Source organism: Ziziphus jujuba, chromosome 1 (assembly GCF_031755915.1).
Source record: "Ziziphus jujuba cultivar Dongzao chromosome 1, ASM3175591v1".
Classification (NCBI taxonomy): domain Eukaryota; kingdom Viridiplantae; phylum Streptophyta; class Magnoliopsida; order Rosales; family Rhamnaceae; genus Ziziphus; species Ziziphus jujuba.
Genome location: NC_083379.1, coordinates 14,469,779 through 14,484,637, shown reverse-complemented (window position 1 = coordinate 14,484,637; position 14,859 = coordinate 14,469,779). Strand labels below are relative to the sequence as shown.

Genomic DNA, 14,859 nt, shown 5'->3' with positions numbered 1-14,859 from the left:
AAGGTTTTGAAATTGTAGCTACCAACTCCTTTCTGATTTTTGATGATCAAAATAAATCATTTAAATAAAAATTATCCTTTTTCTTCCACTTTAATAAAAATTTTAACAGACTGTGCCTTCTAATTCAAGGTATTTTAAAAAAACATGACATATTTCCTAACATAATATCATATTTAGCGGGAAAAAAAAAATGAAATGTAACTTGGTTCTCAAATCATCAACTAGTTTATGAACTTCAATAAAAACCCCAAAGAATTATGGTTCCAACCTGCCAGTTACACAAGATGGTATAGACACAAATTCCCTACTGCAGATCAAAATAACATTTAGGCTAGGACCTACTAGAGCTTGCATACCTATTGAAACGACTCAATCAACAATCATATAAGCATAATTTTTGCTACAATCTGGAATTCCTTCTCTGTTTTGCATAGGGTTTTCAAACTTTCCATTTCAGACACTTTCCTGATATGATACCTCCCCAATTTGGATTAATGCCCAAAGACAAACCTCAAAAATCATAACTTGGGACCTCTAACGCTTAACCAATTGAAAGAAACATTATAGTCATGCATAATACACATAAATATAAGCAGAAATCACATTCAAGATATTACAACAGTAGGATGACATGTCCACAGTATAACAAATCCTTTTCTGCGAGTACTTACAACTGCCTGTTATAAAAATCTATTTTCATCAAGATTAATATCACGTCAGATGAAGAAACAAACCATTTTCTGGAAGTCTGGAGGGTAACCAAACTATGTAGAAAATCTCTCTCTATCATGAGGAGAAGAGTAATCAATATTTGGGCCTTGAGGAATAATACCAAACGGATTGATAGTAGGATGGCTTCCATAATAATGTCGCTTTATGTGTTGCATGTTGACTGTGCTGCTAATTCCTGGAATTTGGAATATGTCTTTAGTGTAATTGAATAGATTTGGGTGCTCACGCAGGAGTTTCTTGTTGCACTTGAAATGAACTGCATAAACCTGCCAGTAGGAAAACCAAATTAATGCAATTGCATAAGATTTCCATAGAAATTCAAGCGCAGCAAATTATTAAACTTTTATCATGTTTTCCATAAACAAATTCTTTATAGCAAATTTGTTTTCTCTAAGTAGAATGTACAACTCCAAGTACATAATAGAAAGGGAAAATTGACTTCTTTCGTGTTACAATGCCTATATGTTTGGTATCATAGAGCACCAAACTCTTGGCAATATCTGCACAAAAAAGCGTCAGGCAAGATGGAATCATACGTTAATATCTGATAATTAGACAATGACAAAGATGCTCTTCATTTAGGTACTGGGAAGGCAGTAAAAAGCATAATTACTAATGGGAAAAATAGCCAGCCACCCTTTTTCTGTGTCCAAAAATGAAAGGAAAACAAAATTTATAACATATATTTCTGGTGTTACAGTTTCACTCATATATTATGATAGTATTAAATCAGTTTGGTGAAAAGCAGTGAGCAGTCTGAGGTAATTAGACATATGACTTAGAAGGATCTACAATATGGGGTTTCTTATATTCCCAAGAGAAGTAATGTGGTTAATACACAACTTTTTGAGATAGTAACTTCCACAAAATTGTGCCCTTTCAAACCCATTAGTTACATTTTTCTCAAAAACTAATAAACAATAATTCTTTCATGATCTACTGAAACAGTGTTGATTGCTAAGGAAAAGTCCTGCTAGTACTAAAATCATTAACAAGAAAGTTGGGTACTAAACATATGCAGAACAGGAATTTTGGAGAATGGTGTTATGATATGTGAAGGTCTCTTAAAACTTATTGTGCACAATAGAGTTAATTAGATAAAGAAAAACCTAAAATTTTTTACTTTTTTTTTTTTTTTTTTTTTTTAATCAAACTATGATAGGGAAAAAAGAAATCACTAGTGATTTCCAGTAATAGTGGATTCAAATACCACAAGATTGCCATTCTAGTTTTCTGGCTTGAGATGGGGATCTATTTGACCACGTGAATCTGTTCTGGTTTGTGCTCTTATGGCTACACCTCTATTCTGGGCTTTAATAAACTAAAAGTATGTTGCTTGCAAAAGGCGACGCTAATATTAAAATGCTGTGCAAAGAAGTCGGGGCATGAACAACTAAGCTACTGCTCGTGAATGTTGTGATTTAAGAAGATGAAAACAGTTGGAGGAATTTTTGAAAAGAAGTCGGGGCATGACCATGAGTGGGTTTTTGAAAAAGATCAGAGGTTACAACATAGATTTTCTTTTCCTTTTCCTCATGATGATTCCATATGGTAGTTAATGGAAATTGCTAAAAAAGACATTGTTTGACATTTTTATACACCTCCAGGATTAAATTGCTTGGATAAAAATCTAAGGATTAAAGACACAAGCAAAAGTGAAAGAGTGATATTTGTAATCTTTACTTCATACTATGTTAGACAGGCAACCAAAAGATTCGCCTTTCAAACAACTCTACTACTTAATAAACATGTATAATTACCTCATCAAATCTGATAAGAGTTACAAACAATCGAATATCTGCTTCAGAAAATGCATTCCCACATATATATCGTTGCTTTCCCAATATCTCTTCACATTTATCCAAAGCTTCATACAATTGTTTCACCGCCTGCATAAATAAAATTATAGCCATGGTAAACTTAAGACTTGACATGAAACCTTAGTATTAACTACAGATAACAAAATGCTTACCACATCATAAGGCTCTTGCTTCGTAGCAAAACCGCATTTATATACACCATTATTGATCAAATTGTATACCCATTCATTAGTTTGATCAATTTGGGCTTGCAAGTGAGAAGGATATAGGTCCAAAGCTGGATTCTCTGCTATCTCATTGAATTCGACATTAAACATGCGAATTATCTCTGAACTCTCATTATTTACTATTGTCTTGAGTTTCTTATCCCATAAAACCTACCATAGAGCATTACAACATGTTTATATTTACAGAAATTCAACTTGGATGAAAAGAAGAACAACAGCAACAACAAAATTAAAACAGCATAATGAAAATAAAACCACTTAATAGAAACAGACTTACAGGAACTGTGTACTTTCCAGTGTAGTTTGTACTTGCAAGCTCATAAAGTTCTCTAATACTTTTAGCCCCATTCAAGGGATCAGGTTCTGCTCCTGGTTCCTCTGTATCTGTAGCAGGAAAAACCCACCCCATGTGCTCATCACTCTCCTTGGTTCTTTCCCATATGGGTTTGACTGACTGAGCCATGAGGGAATAAACAATATCATTTTGGGCTTATACTACCAAACTACTCAAGGAAAATTACCATAGAGCATACCGTAAAGCTGATTGCTTTCTCAAGTCCTTTAATCTTCAAGTATGCCAAGCACCTGGAAGCCCAAGGGCAAGCATACGATATGTACAGATGATATCTTCCAGATTCTGCCGGAAACTGGGAATTTGGGCCTCGAGAAATGGAGTTACGGAATGTTGATGCAGTTCTTGTAAACGCACCTGAATCTGACGTCTCATCCAATGCAGATCTAGCCATTTGAATATGGTACTGGAAAATGAATACATGCAGAAAATTATATTGATTAACACATACTACCATTTATTGAATTTTGATGATACAATCAGAAAAATAAAATCGATTTAGTTAAGGAATGCAAAATTTAAGTTAAATTAACATATAAGAAATTACATGTACTAGAAATTATAATATATATTCTCAACATTCAACATATAGTATATGAAATTACATTGATATATGCATGCAAGTAATCATCACCTAATAGGAAAATATATGTATATATAATTCAAAGAAAACCATAAACAAATTTTTAATAAAAGATTCTTCACTTCCTCCTGAGAATTTAAACCTGGAGGACATCTTCAAACAACTAGTAAGAAGTTCTTTAGTAGGGTTGTAAATATAATATAAACTGAAGGGCACTAGCATTCCAAATAAAATTCTTTCTAGTTCTCCAACAGAAAACTATTTGTGGGAAATCCAGCAATCGCATCAGAAAACTTTAAAAAATAAATAAATAAAAATTGTAAACCTGTCCACCCATCTAATGTTGTTTCACAGGGAAAGAGACCAGAAACCAAAAGCTATAAACGAATTCCACCCACGAAATGAATCGAAAAAAAGAAAACTGTTTCTGCTAAAACATTAACATGCAAATTCATAACCCAGAAAAACCAATTGAAAATGAAATTGAGATCAAAAGTAGGGACCCAATCAAAGATGATTCCAGGAGTTCAAGCTGAGCTTCAACAATACGAATTCCTCGTGATTCAGAATATGTATATGCATCAATTTTGACTAATCAAGAAAGAAGAAGAAGAAGAAGAAGAAGAAGAAGTTAGGATTATATACCTTGACAGAAGAAGAGTGTGGGAGAGTGAAGGAGATACTTCTGATCAGACAAAGTCCAACAAATACAGAGCCCTTGGAGCTGGAAGACCACAACGATGGCATTTCTTCTTCCAAAACACCATTTTTTTTTTAAAAGAAAAAAAAATTAAATGAAAACTATTTTCATTCCCACTAGGCCCATTTTTAAAAGTTTGCAAGGGTAATTGGGCCGGGCCATAATATGGATAAACTTGTGACTGTTCTCAGACCCAACAAGGCCATCAACATTTTCTTTCTTCTACTCCTTTCTATATTCTTTTTTTTTTTTTTTTTAATGAATGGTGTTTGCATCTAGATGAAGATTGAGTGAGCTCAGGGAGTTGTCCCGTAAGATTGTTTGAAGGCATCTGCAATTTGCGTAAAGTGCATATATTCCAAATGGATTTTGGAATGTCGCCTTTGAGTTATAGCCAAGATTAAGGAGTTCAGGGGAAACCATCATGTCCTCAGGTGTTTCAGGAATGAAGCCTTTTAAGATATTAAAACTAAGATCAAGTTCTACAAGGGTTGTCAATTTCCAAAATGTTTTAGGAATTGATACTTTTAACATATTCGAATTAAGATAAAGGTGTTCTAGCACTGACATATTCCCAAAGGATTCAGGAATGCAACCATCTAACTGATTATCATGAAGGGCAAGGAGTGTCAGTGCAACCATGTTGCCAAAAGATTCAGGAATGGAGCCTTCTAACTTATTATCACTCAGGTCAAGATATTCAAGGACAGCCAGTTTTTAACCAAAACCTTTTGGAAAAAAACCTTCGAACTGATTACCATCAAGGGCAAGATATGTAAGCATAGTCATGTTTTCAAAAGCTAAATGAATGGAACCTTTTAAACTGTTACTGCCAAGATCAAGGTATGTAAGGTTAGCCATGCTGCCAAAAGCTTCAGGAATCGAACCTTTTAAATTATTACTGCGAATATCAAGATGTGTAAGGAAAGTCATGTTCCTTAAAGATTTTGGAACTGAACCTAACTCATTGTAACTAAGATCAAGGTATGAAATGGCAGTTAGGTTATTCCAAAAAGTTTTAGGAATAGAGCCTTGTAATTGAGTAGCAGAAAGATCACGTTGTTGAAGTGCAACCATGTTGCTAATGAAACTTGGGATTTGATTCTTACTCAAGTCATTGCCACTGAGGTCCAAATAATTCAAATATTGCAACTCAGTCAATGAAGAGCTTGTATACTTACCTCTGGCACAGAGATCCATATCAGGATGATCAAGCATGACGACGTGACCAGTTATGTTGTCACAGCGAATTCCATCCCAAAGACTGCAATCCTTTTGTTCTTCTTCATTGCCCCAAGATGAAAGAAGACCACTGTTGTCATCAAAATTATCCTTGAACTTGAGAAGTGCTCGTCTCTCTGAGTCTATGCATTTGGTTTTGAGACTTCCAACTCTTGAAATATTGTATGCAGCAACATCTTTTAGGAAGTAAACCAGCAGAAATGATTGCACAACAATTTGAAGTTGAAGGGAAAGCCTACTCATGCTTGTTCTATAGTTTAAGAAGGATAGATAACAATTTTAAATATTATTGAAAAGATAATATATTTATATGCAAAGCAATATATGTGTACATCTATTTCCTTAATGTAGAAAGATATGTATATATATGCACATGGAAGACCACAAGTCCAACTCAATGCGCTTTAAAGTTAGCGCACTTTGTGTAATAATGGAAGACCCAAGTCTTATGGTGGATGTCCAACACTTGGTCAGCAACTCAGCATTGCATCAAGCAAGACTTCGAAAGTTTTTGATCAAATAAATATAAAATATTTGAGGAATAACTTTACTTCAGAAGTAGTAAAATTTAGTTGATTCATTGTTTAACTTGGTCATTTTTATTCTTCACGTAAAGAAATTTAGTTCCACATTGGTCTATTATATATTCTGAGTATTGCTTGGAAAGCAAGGTTTATTTTGATCCTCATATAGGATCAACAGTGCACCATTAGTCTCCCCCCACCACCCCACCCCCCTTTTTTTTGTTTTTTTTTTTTTTTGGTGCTAATGAAAATTGCATGTGCTACCAATGAATCAATATGGGTGATCAGCCTCATTAAACTCTCTTCCTTGATTCTACAAACAAAAAAGTTTCCGTTCTCTCTCTACTTCTTCTACTTTGCTTCGTTGTCAGAATTTCAACAGATGATACCATCGGTAATCCACGGTGGACCTTCTCTATCGAACCACAACTCACCCAGCAATTCCTTTGCTCCATCCTCTCACAGCACAACCCATTGGCCCTTTCCTATTCCATGGACACCAAGTGGCTGAACAGCCAGCACCTTGTCTGCCTCATCACAAAGACCTGCTTTCAATCCCACGTACGATATCAAGTGCCTTTAGCCCATGTGAATCTAGATGGTTGAATTTTTTATTTTTTTTTTATTTTTTATTTTAATGAAGATCTAGGTTAGATATTATTTGTGGATATTTTAGTCATTTAAACTTTTATGGAATTGTATAGAATAATTTTTGCATTGCAAAAAAGGACTTCTTCTTTTTTTTTAAATGGAATTTTAAAGTCATATGGACATTTATTTTGTTAAATTTTCTCCTCCATATATATATATATATACATATACATCTACAATCAAGTTCATATTAGAACAATTTGATAATATTAATATTAGATTTTTAAATTTAATGACATACTAAAATTTTATTCAGAAAAATTAAATTTTATTGGAGTTCAATAATTTATAAATATAATTTTAAATCTTAATTTTTAATATAATTTAAAAGCTGAAAAAAAAACTAATATTAGTCATAATATTAAAAATCTAATATATATATATATATACATATTTCTTTGCTTAAAAAAAATTATAGTGCAATGACCTCAATCCTATATCATGCGTTCGATCAGTTTTCTTCCATTAAACTATCAACTTTAATGGTCAATTTCCATATAGCTATAAATGTAAAGATATAAGCATTTATAAAATTATTTCCACTTGCTAACGAGACTAGGCTATCAAAGACAAATAGCTACTAAAGGATTCTATGTTTGACACAACTTCTGAGTAATTAGAAGCAGATTTTAACATATAAAAACTATTTTTGAAAGTATTTAGATATTTTTTAAAAAATATTTTAGACTTTTAAAAGCATTTCTAATCAAAATCAATAAAAAGTAGTGTTTTTTAGAAGTATTTTTTAAAAAAAAAAAACGAAACAAAAGAAAAAAAAACAAAAAAATAAAAGTTATGCCAAATAGGACATGAGAAAATTAGCATAAAAATTTAAAAACCATAACTTGTATCTTCTTATTTATGTATTTTTTTTTTTTGGTCTTTGTTTTTTTGGTTCTTTTATAATAAAGAAATTGTCTAGATATTGCTTCTAAAACTAAGGCCAATACAACGTGTAGACAGTGAAATGCCTAGTTATTGGTAATCTGCCATTGCAAGAAAGAAATACAAATTGTAAATAAAATTATAGAGAAAGTTTTATTTTCATTTTTTAAAATTTTACTATAATTTCATTTAAATTTTATGTTTTTAAAAAATTATTATTTATTTTCCTTTAGGCTCTTAAAATTATCAAAAAAGATTAAGCTATCAATTTTATCAATTTTTAATAATTAATCTTAGTGGTTAAAAGTTAAAATTATATTTTTATAATATTATTAACCGATACAAATTGATAAATATATGTTTATTTTGATAGATATACATATAAATATATATATTTATAACTAAAAATAATTTAATGATATTTTTTTATAAATATGAAATCTAAATGAAATAATGATAAAAAAAAAATTTATAAATGAAATTTGTAAAAAACTTTATTGTGACAACATTGGCCTATTTGTAATAAAATAAATAAATAAGAAAACTACGTAGGCCTATTTGAGGAAGTTTGGTTAGGTAATTGGACTAGGCAGTAATATGGATAATCTGTTACTGTTTGCAGACCTAGTAAGGCTTCTTTATCCCTTGTTATATTATTACAATAAATAAATAAATAACCTTTTATTCCCTATCATTTATGACCAACAGTATAGCTATCAAATCTTTTTATCAAAATTTTAATAATCAATTATATAATATTTTTTTAATAATATTAAATTGATATTATTTTAATTAGTAACTATTAAAAAATTACTATCTAATTGATTACCAAAATTTAGTACATATAGCGTTGCTCTTTATTTAGTTCATTTTCCCACATCACGCGTAAATGCATTTTGTGGTATGTCTTTTTCTTAAGTTTTCACTATAAATGGTGGTATACAAGAATTGAATTGATTTTGAGTCCTAATTGTGCCATTGTTACTAATGTTGAAAGCTATTTTCTTTTATTAATTTTTTAAAAAAAATTTCCAGCTGCCAAGACAAAACTATCAGTATATAAATAATTAGGAAATCATCCAACCATGGCTTTATAGAGGGTTGTGGCAATTTGTTTTATTGAAATCTTTATGGTGCTCTGAATTGCTGGTTGGAGAACGTATTTCAGCCTCTAGGTATAAAGTTATGGTGTCTATATTTGGAGCAAAAGTGTAGAATAATATTCCTAAGCATTGTTTGTTAAAAATAGAAAATCAAAATCAAAGTTTATATTATGTAATTGTATGTTAGTTGGGTCACGATTAATTTAAATTAGAGTTCCTCTTTTAATTGTGTGTATACAGATTTATTCATGGTGTATATAAATTTAACTCTCCATATTGGCTAGTCTGTTGGTCGGCCTAATCAGCACTTTTCGAAATTATTAATGTTTGATCAAGTAAATCAATCAGTTGATGAAAAAGGTAGCTTCAATGGTTAAACAATTCTATTTATACTATGAGAATATGGGTTCGAATTATGAAGATGCAAGAATTTGGAATAATTTGTAATGTTAAATTGAGAACATGGGTTCGAAATATGAGGTTGTAGGAATTTGAAGTAATTTGTAATGTTAAAAAATAAATAATTAAATAAATATCAGTTGTTATGTATATTTTTAGGATTAATTACACTTTATGCCTTATAATTTGGAAAAAGTTGTACTTTCAATCTTTAAATTTAAAATATTTCAATTTCGACCATCAAATTTAATTGGTTGCTTTTAGTCCAATTAAATTTTTTTGGCTAAACCAATATTAATATAATTTTCACATCCTTTAATTTCTTTTTCGTTTTTTGTTTCAATCTATTTGCGAAGAATTTAATTGGATCTAAATTGAAATATTTTACCATTAAAAGTTGAAAATACAACTTTTCTAAACTAAATATACTAGAGTGAGATTAACATGTCTCTAAAGGATTCGATCTGCTTATTAGGTTCGATTTTAAAGTATCACTAGCAAAGTAACTTTTTTGTTATTCCTTTAGGTAAGACACACAATGCATGTTTCTTTATGAATTAGACCACATAATTCTCAATGTTAAGTATAATTTCTGCACTTTGTTTTGATGTCAGGAAAAACAAATAATAATAATAATAACAATAAATTGAGAGGAATTTGGAAGAGAAAAAAAAGAAATTGAAATTCTCTGTTGTTGTGTTTCCTTCTGTTTTTGGTCTGTATTTTTATTCCTCCCCACTTTTTCTTTTAGCCAAACACTACTAGAAATTAAAATTGTCTTCTTTTTTTTTTTTTTTTTCCCATTTTGACTAAAATCTAAAGTCATCGTAGCATATAGCCTAAAAGTATATAACATATATATAACCAAATTATAAACAATAAAATTCAGAAATGGGAAAAATAAACCCTTTAACTTATTGCAATCCCACTAATATACTGATAATAGAGAAATTATAAAATCCCATGCATAACTCGTTGAAGGTTACATTGACCACATTTTTTCCTAGTCCTTTTGGCATTATATTTATTAATTTGAAGGTTTGCCTTTTTGTCTTTTTTTTTTTTTTGTTTTTTTAAATATTTTGTCAACATATATATTAATTCTGAACGATCTTTAATCTACTTGGGGCATTAATGCATGCGTTTTTCTACTGCTCCTAATATTATCCATCAACTCTTATCACAACGACGAAGAGGAAACGCACATATCAAGAGGCTTTGGTGGAACCTCCAGCTTTCTCACACCTTCCAAACGAGTTGACCACTGAAATCATAGCTCGGGTTGCTTCCTCTTCTCAGATTGATTACTTCAACACCAAGAGATGGTATGCTATGCAATAATGAATTTTAATTAATATACGGAAAAACTAATTAGTTTTTAATTTTAATTAGTTTTTCCGTATATTTCTCTCTATCCTTTTTTTTTTTTTTTTTTGGGTAATTAATACTGCATTAAAAGCATAAAAGAAAGCCCAACAAAGCTTGAGGCATAGCTTCCAAAAACAGAATCGAAAAGAAACAACAAATTGTGCTGTAATGGCGTCCTTCCAACCCAGAGAATATTTCTGTCTGTCATGAATTTATATACTAAGAAAAACCAACTAAAATTTTTTACGTTTTCAAAGAAGGAAAGGAAAAAAAAAAAAAAAAATTTCTCCAGCAGAGTTATCAACGTACATAAATTTAGTATTTCAACTAGGCACTTGGACATATTTATGGAACCGAAAGTAAACAGATCTTGATTAGTCAAGTGTTGTGATAAACAACTGCGTGTGTATTGCATGCATTGTTTTTGGTTTTACACTTTTTTTTTTTTTTTTTTCAGCTGTAAATTATTCAACAAAGTTGGTGAAGATGACTATGTTTATCGGCATATGCATATGACACTAGACAAATTGAAGTATATTGCATGGGAGATAAAGAATGAAGCAAAAATCTTTTATAATGCTTGCAAGAAAAGTGGAAATCCAGAAGTATTGTACAAGGGGTGGTATGTCTATCTTAACTTGATAATGTTTGTCAATTATATATATATAAATATATATATTATAATTGAGATTTTAATATTTATTTCTAATAATAAATATAAATTTTTTCAGGTTGAGTATTTCAGTCGTAAGTCAAAAACAGCAAATTCAGGATTAGACCTCTGAAGAGAGCTACAAATTGAGGACATCATGGAGCTTCATACGTACTTAGTATTATTCTCATTTGCAATGAAGAAAAACGCAAAGGAATAAATTGCTTTTAAATATTAAAACAAGAACGGAATTAAAAGAGTGCCGAAGCAAATTATATGAAATATTAAGTACAATGTGGGTTCACAATCGACCTAGATTTGTTCTACAACCCGTTCTCTTTTCTTGTCCAATCCAACATCAACAGAAGAAAAATAGAGGATGGACAAGTGAGTGGGAGGAAGAAGACGAATGTGAAAATTGTAACAACTGCATACGGAATCAAGAAATAATTTCGGTATGCAAGATGTAATATTTTATTATCTTAAAACCAATAGCAAGTTAGAAAGACTCCTAATATTTACTTTTTATAAATGTCAATATTATTTTTACATAATTCATCATATATGTTTCTTGTCCCTTCCACGGATTCTGCCTGTACCTTATTATTATGCATACATTTTCATTGTTCTTTAACATGAAAAATAAAAATAAAAGTTTTTTTTTTTTTTTTTCCCCCAAAACATAACTCAGTATGTTAAAGAAAATGCTATTTGTTATTACCCAAAATTAAAATGGATGTAAGCTTACGGGTTCAATGGTGGATTTCAACCTTAAACGGTCAAGGTGAAACACTTCCTTTCTCATACGTTTAGCCCCACTATACATTTGCAGGGTTAAAAACTTTCTTTCCTCATGAATCTTCAAGAACAATTCCAATTTTCCAAATTAAAATTAAACATTCTTGTCCACCTGGTAACAGAAAACCAAAGAAACTCGGTAACAAAATGATACAAACCAGAGTTTTCACTTCAGCTCCAAATAAAATTCATCCTTCAATCTGCCAAAGAGTAGAAAGCAATTATTAAAACAAATGAGCACAAAAGAAGTGATTAATATGCAACAGCTCTATATCAAAACCTGACAACATCAGTACAATCTTATATTCTTCTTAAATGTAGAAAAGAAAGAGGAAGATCTTTTTGCAATGGTAGGCACCACTTCTGTTCTGAGTATGAAGAGATGCAAGATCAATATTTAAAAGTAACTGCCAATAAATGAACAAGTCAACTAGACAAAAATCCATAGCTTAACTACTTTGTGGTAGCGGTGGCAGGACCCCAGCAATTGTAAGAAATCCTGTAGTTCCAATCTTTTGTGGTTTAAAACTTCTCACATTACAGAAGCTAAACATTTTTTGATGAAGAACCGTGGAAGCTAAACTAGACATGATATTTTGTTTTGCTTTAGTGGAAAAAATGAAAGTAGTGTTCCTAGAATTTCCACCACTTGATCTGTGTATTGGCATCTGTATAATTCTATTACTCCACTAATATCTTATCCTATAGTTAATAATTATAACTAAAAGACAACAATTCAGACATATCCATTGAAATGCACTATAGAAAGTGGCACATCTAACCACATTATAGTTTGAGAATTAACATGAATTATACCAAACAGCATATAAATTGATTTGCTATTCCTGTAAGGTTATTGCAGAATATTGATTCCCTCTATTGAATAGAATTTTCCCAGAAAAATCTTGACAGCATCAAGTGGAAACAATGAGACTGTGCAAATACAAAATCATGCCCAAACATGAATTACTAATGGCATAGGAGATTGCACAATAATCTTATTCTTTAGGCTTTCCATCCACAGTGGATGAGTGGGGCCTATTGACCGAGGGCCAGAGGGGTGCTTAATTGGGATTTCTTTTATGCAATTTGTCTGCAGATGAATCAAAGGCCAATGCACAGAACTCGACCCAATCACCAACACAACCAACCACTTTAATGCCCCGTTTGGTTAAAAGCCCTCACTATGAGGCTAGGCACAATTACTCTTACTTTTAATAACAGCCAATGTAAGGGAAAACTTGCTTCTCGTCAGAGTCATAGCGGCCACATAAATACAACATCAGAGATGAAAAACTTAACTAGAAAATTAATTTCAAAAACACATTATGACCTTTGTTATTCAACCCTCTACCATCAAGCCCATAACACCTTCTTGGTCCTCCTGGTTCGCTATTTCACTTCAGATGTATGCCACATAAAAGCCGGTCCTAAACTTTCTCTTAGATCTCATTCTAACTACCCTCACTTAACTCACAGTCCAAAGAGATCTATTTTCTTTTAATTTTCCAGGAAAAATTCACAAAATTTTCTTTATTTGTCATCATTAATTAAAAGTTGGCTTCTAAACTTTCTCTTAGATCTCATTCTAACTACCCTCACTTAACTCACAGTCCAAAGAGATATATTTTCTTTTAATTTTCCAGGAAAATTTCACAAAATTTTCTTTATTTAAAAGTTGGCTTCTCTTGGACAAACTACAAAACTGAATTCCAACCTGACCCTCTCTCTCTCTCTCTCCCCCCACAACCCCCCCCCCCCCCCCCCCCCCCCCCCCCCCGGGAACTAGTATATGACTGTGTTCTCCCGATTTAGGATCACAGCAATTTATCAAAACCATATAATTTAAAATAACATTCAAGGACCAAAGCACATTGAACCTAAAACATAACCTTAAAACAGTACCTCAGAGCATGAAATTTCCATTTTCCACAGCAAGGAAAACACCCAATAAAATTCAAAGTAAAAAAGCACCAAAATACAAGTGGAAATATAAATACTTCTGCAATAATATAAGCAAACCTCCTACTTTTTTTTTTTTTTTAACCTTTTGTGATCCCATTTTGAAAAATTGTAGCAAAAGTTTTTATTTTGACAGAATATTTACACTTAGCATCAACAAGAAAGGAAAACCAAAATCAAAAACAGAGAGAGAGAGAGAGAGAGAGAGAGATACCTCAGGAGTGGGATTAGAATCGTGATAAGGAACTGACTCCAGATTGAGTATTCTTTCTTCAAGAGCATCAAACTTGCGCTTCATCTACAGCAAACCACAAATATAAATTTTAATTAATTTTTTAAAATAAAAATAAAATAATAATAATAAGCAAAAGTAATGGAGTAGTGGGTTGGGTTGCATACATCGGAGGAAAGAGCATAACGATGAAGCATAAGATCTTTCCAGACGAAGTGAGAAATGGCGGCGGATGATACAGAGAACCCAATTCCAATCCACAGCAACCGAGTCCGAAGCATCTTTCTTTCTCTTATTTTTCCACTCTACGGTTCGCCCAATATTTTCCTTTTGCACTCTAAATTATTATGGTTTTTTATAGTTTTAGTCTCAAAAAAAAAAAAAAAAAAAAGTATAAGAATAAAAAATTTAATAAAAAAATGGAAACATGATAATCAACGTTGGCATTGATTCTGTGTTAATTAATTCAGATTTTTTTTTCATCAAATTTGGTGCTAAAAAATTCCCCTTCCACAATTTAACACGTTTCCAAGAAAAAAAAGCCTATAATGTCTTTTAAATTTAATATATTTATTATAATAGTAAATAATTATATAATTATAATAAATTACAATTATCAATTATAAAAT

At 31.2% G+C, this 14,859-nt stretch overlaps 3 protein-coding genes across 5 annotated transcripts; all 3 read right to left on the bottom strand.

The window, feature by feature from the left end:
- Window positions 1-549: 549 nt before the first annotated feature.
- On the bottom strand, window positions 550-4,517 carry LOC107420824 (uncharacterized). 2 transcript variants are annotated; one of them, XM_016029889.4, is made up of 6 exons: window positions 4,360-4,517; window positions 3,313-3,537; window positions 3,057-3,233; window positions 2,705-2,929; window positions 2,493-2,621; window positions 550-998 (listed from the first exon to the last, which is right to left on the bottom strand). In XM_016029889.4, exons 1-6 carry the CDS (start codon window positions 4,459-4,461, stop codon window positions 765-767), a joined length of 1,092 nt encoding a protein of 363 aa, XP_015885375.2. In that variant the 5' UTR covers window positions 4,462-4,517; the 3' UTR covers window positions 550-764. The 2 variants fall into 2 exon arrangements, with proteins under 2 accessions (XP_015885375.2, XP_048317879.2); XM_048461922.2 differs by lacking the exon at window positions 4,360-4,517 and adding an exon at window positions 4,218-4,242.
- A 152-nt stretch (window positions 4,518-4,669) lies between these two features.
- Window positions 4,670-5,899, bottom strand: LOC107419122 (LRR receptor-like serine/threonine-protein kinase RGI5). The gene is made up of 2 exons (XM_060820171.1): window positions 5,173-5,899; window positions 4,670-5,085 (listed from the first exon to the last, which is right to left on the bottom strand). Exons 1-2 carry the CDS (start codon window positions 5,897-5,899, stop codon window positions 4,670-4,672), a joined length of 1,143 nt encoding a protein of 380 aa, XP_060676154.1.
- A 6,164-nt stretch (window positions 5,900-12,063) lies between these two features.
- LOC107419694 (uncharacterized) lies at window positions 12,064-14,585 on the bottom strand. Of its 2 annotated transcripts, none has more exons than XM_048469248.2 (3): window positions 14,398-14,585; window positions 14,213-14,296; window positions 12,064-12,148 (listed from the first exon to the last, which is right to left on the bottom strand). In XM_048469248.2, exons 1-3 carry the CDS (start codon window positions 14,509-14,511, stop codon window positions 12,131-12,133), a joined length of 216 nt encoding a protein of 71 aa, XP_048325205.2. In that variant the 5' UTR covers window positions 14,512-14,585; the 3' UTR covers window positions 12,064-12,130. The 2 variants fall into 2 exon arrangements, with proteins under 2 accessions (XP_048325205.2, XP_015883955.2); XM_016028469.4 differs by having other exon boundaries at window positions 12,064-12,236; window positions 14,398-14,576.
- Window positions 14,586-14,859: the final 274 nt, after the last annotated feature.

Coding starts and splice junctions, on each gene's coding strand:
- LOC107419694 (XM_048469248.2), bottom strand. CDS start 14,511: ATGCTTCGGACTCGGTTGCTGTGGATTGGAATTGGGTTCTCTGTATCA. Junction 14,297..14,397: donor GTTATGCTCTTTCCTCCGAT/GTATGCAACCCA, acceptor GGTTTGCTGTAG/ATGAAGCGCAAGTTTGATGC.
- LOC107419122 (XM_060820171.1), bottom strand. CDS start 5,899: ATGAGTAGGCTTTCCCTTCAACTTCAAATTGTTGTGCAATCATTTCTG. Junction 5,086..5,172: donor TACATATCTTGCCCTTGATG/GTAATCAGTTCG, acceptor ATAATAAGTTAG/AAGGCTCCATTCCTGAATCT.
- LOC107420824 (XM_016029889.4), bottom strand. CDS start 4,461: ATGCCATCGTTGTGGTCTTCCAGCTCCAAGGGCTCTGTATTTGTTGGA. Junction 3,538..4,359: donor CACACTCTTCTTCTGTCAAG/GTATATAATCCT, acceptor TTCATTTTCCAG/TACCATATTCAAATGGCTAG. Junction 999..2,492: donor CTCTTATCAGATTTGATGAG/GTAATTATACAT, acceptor TCCTACTGGCAG/GTTTATGCAGTTCATTTCAA.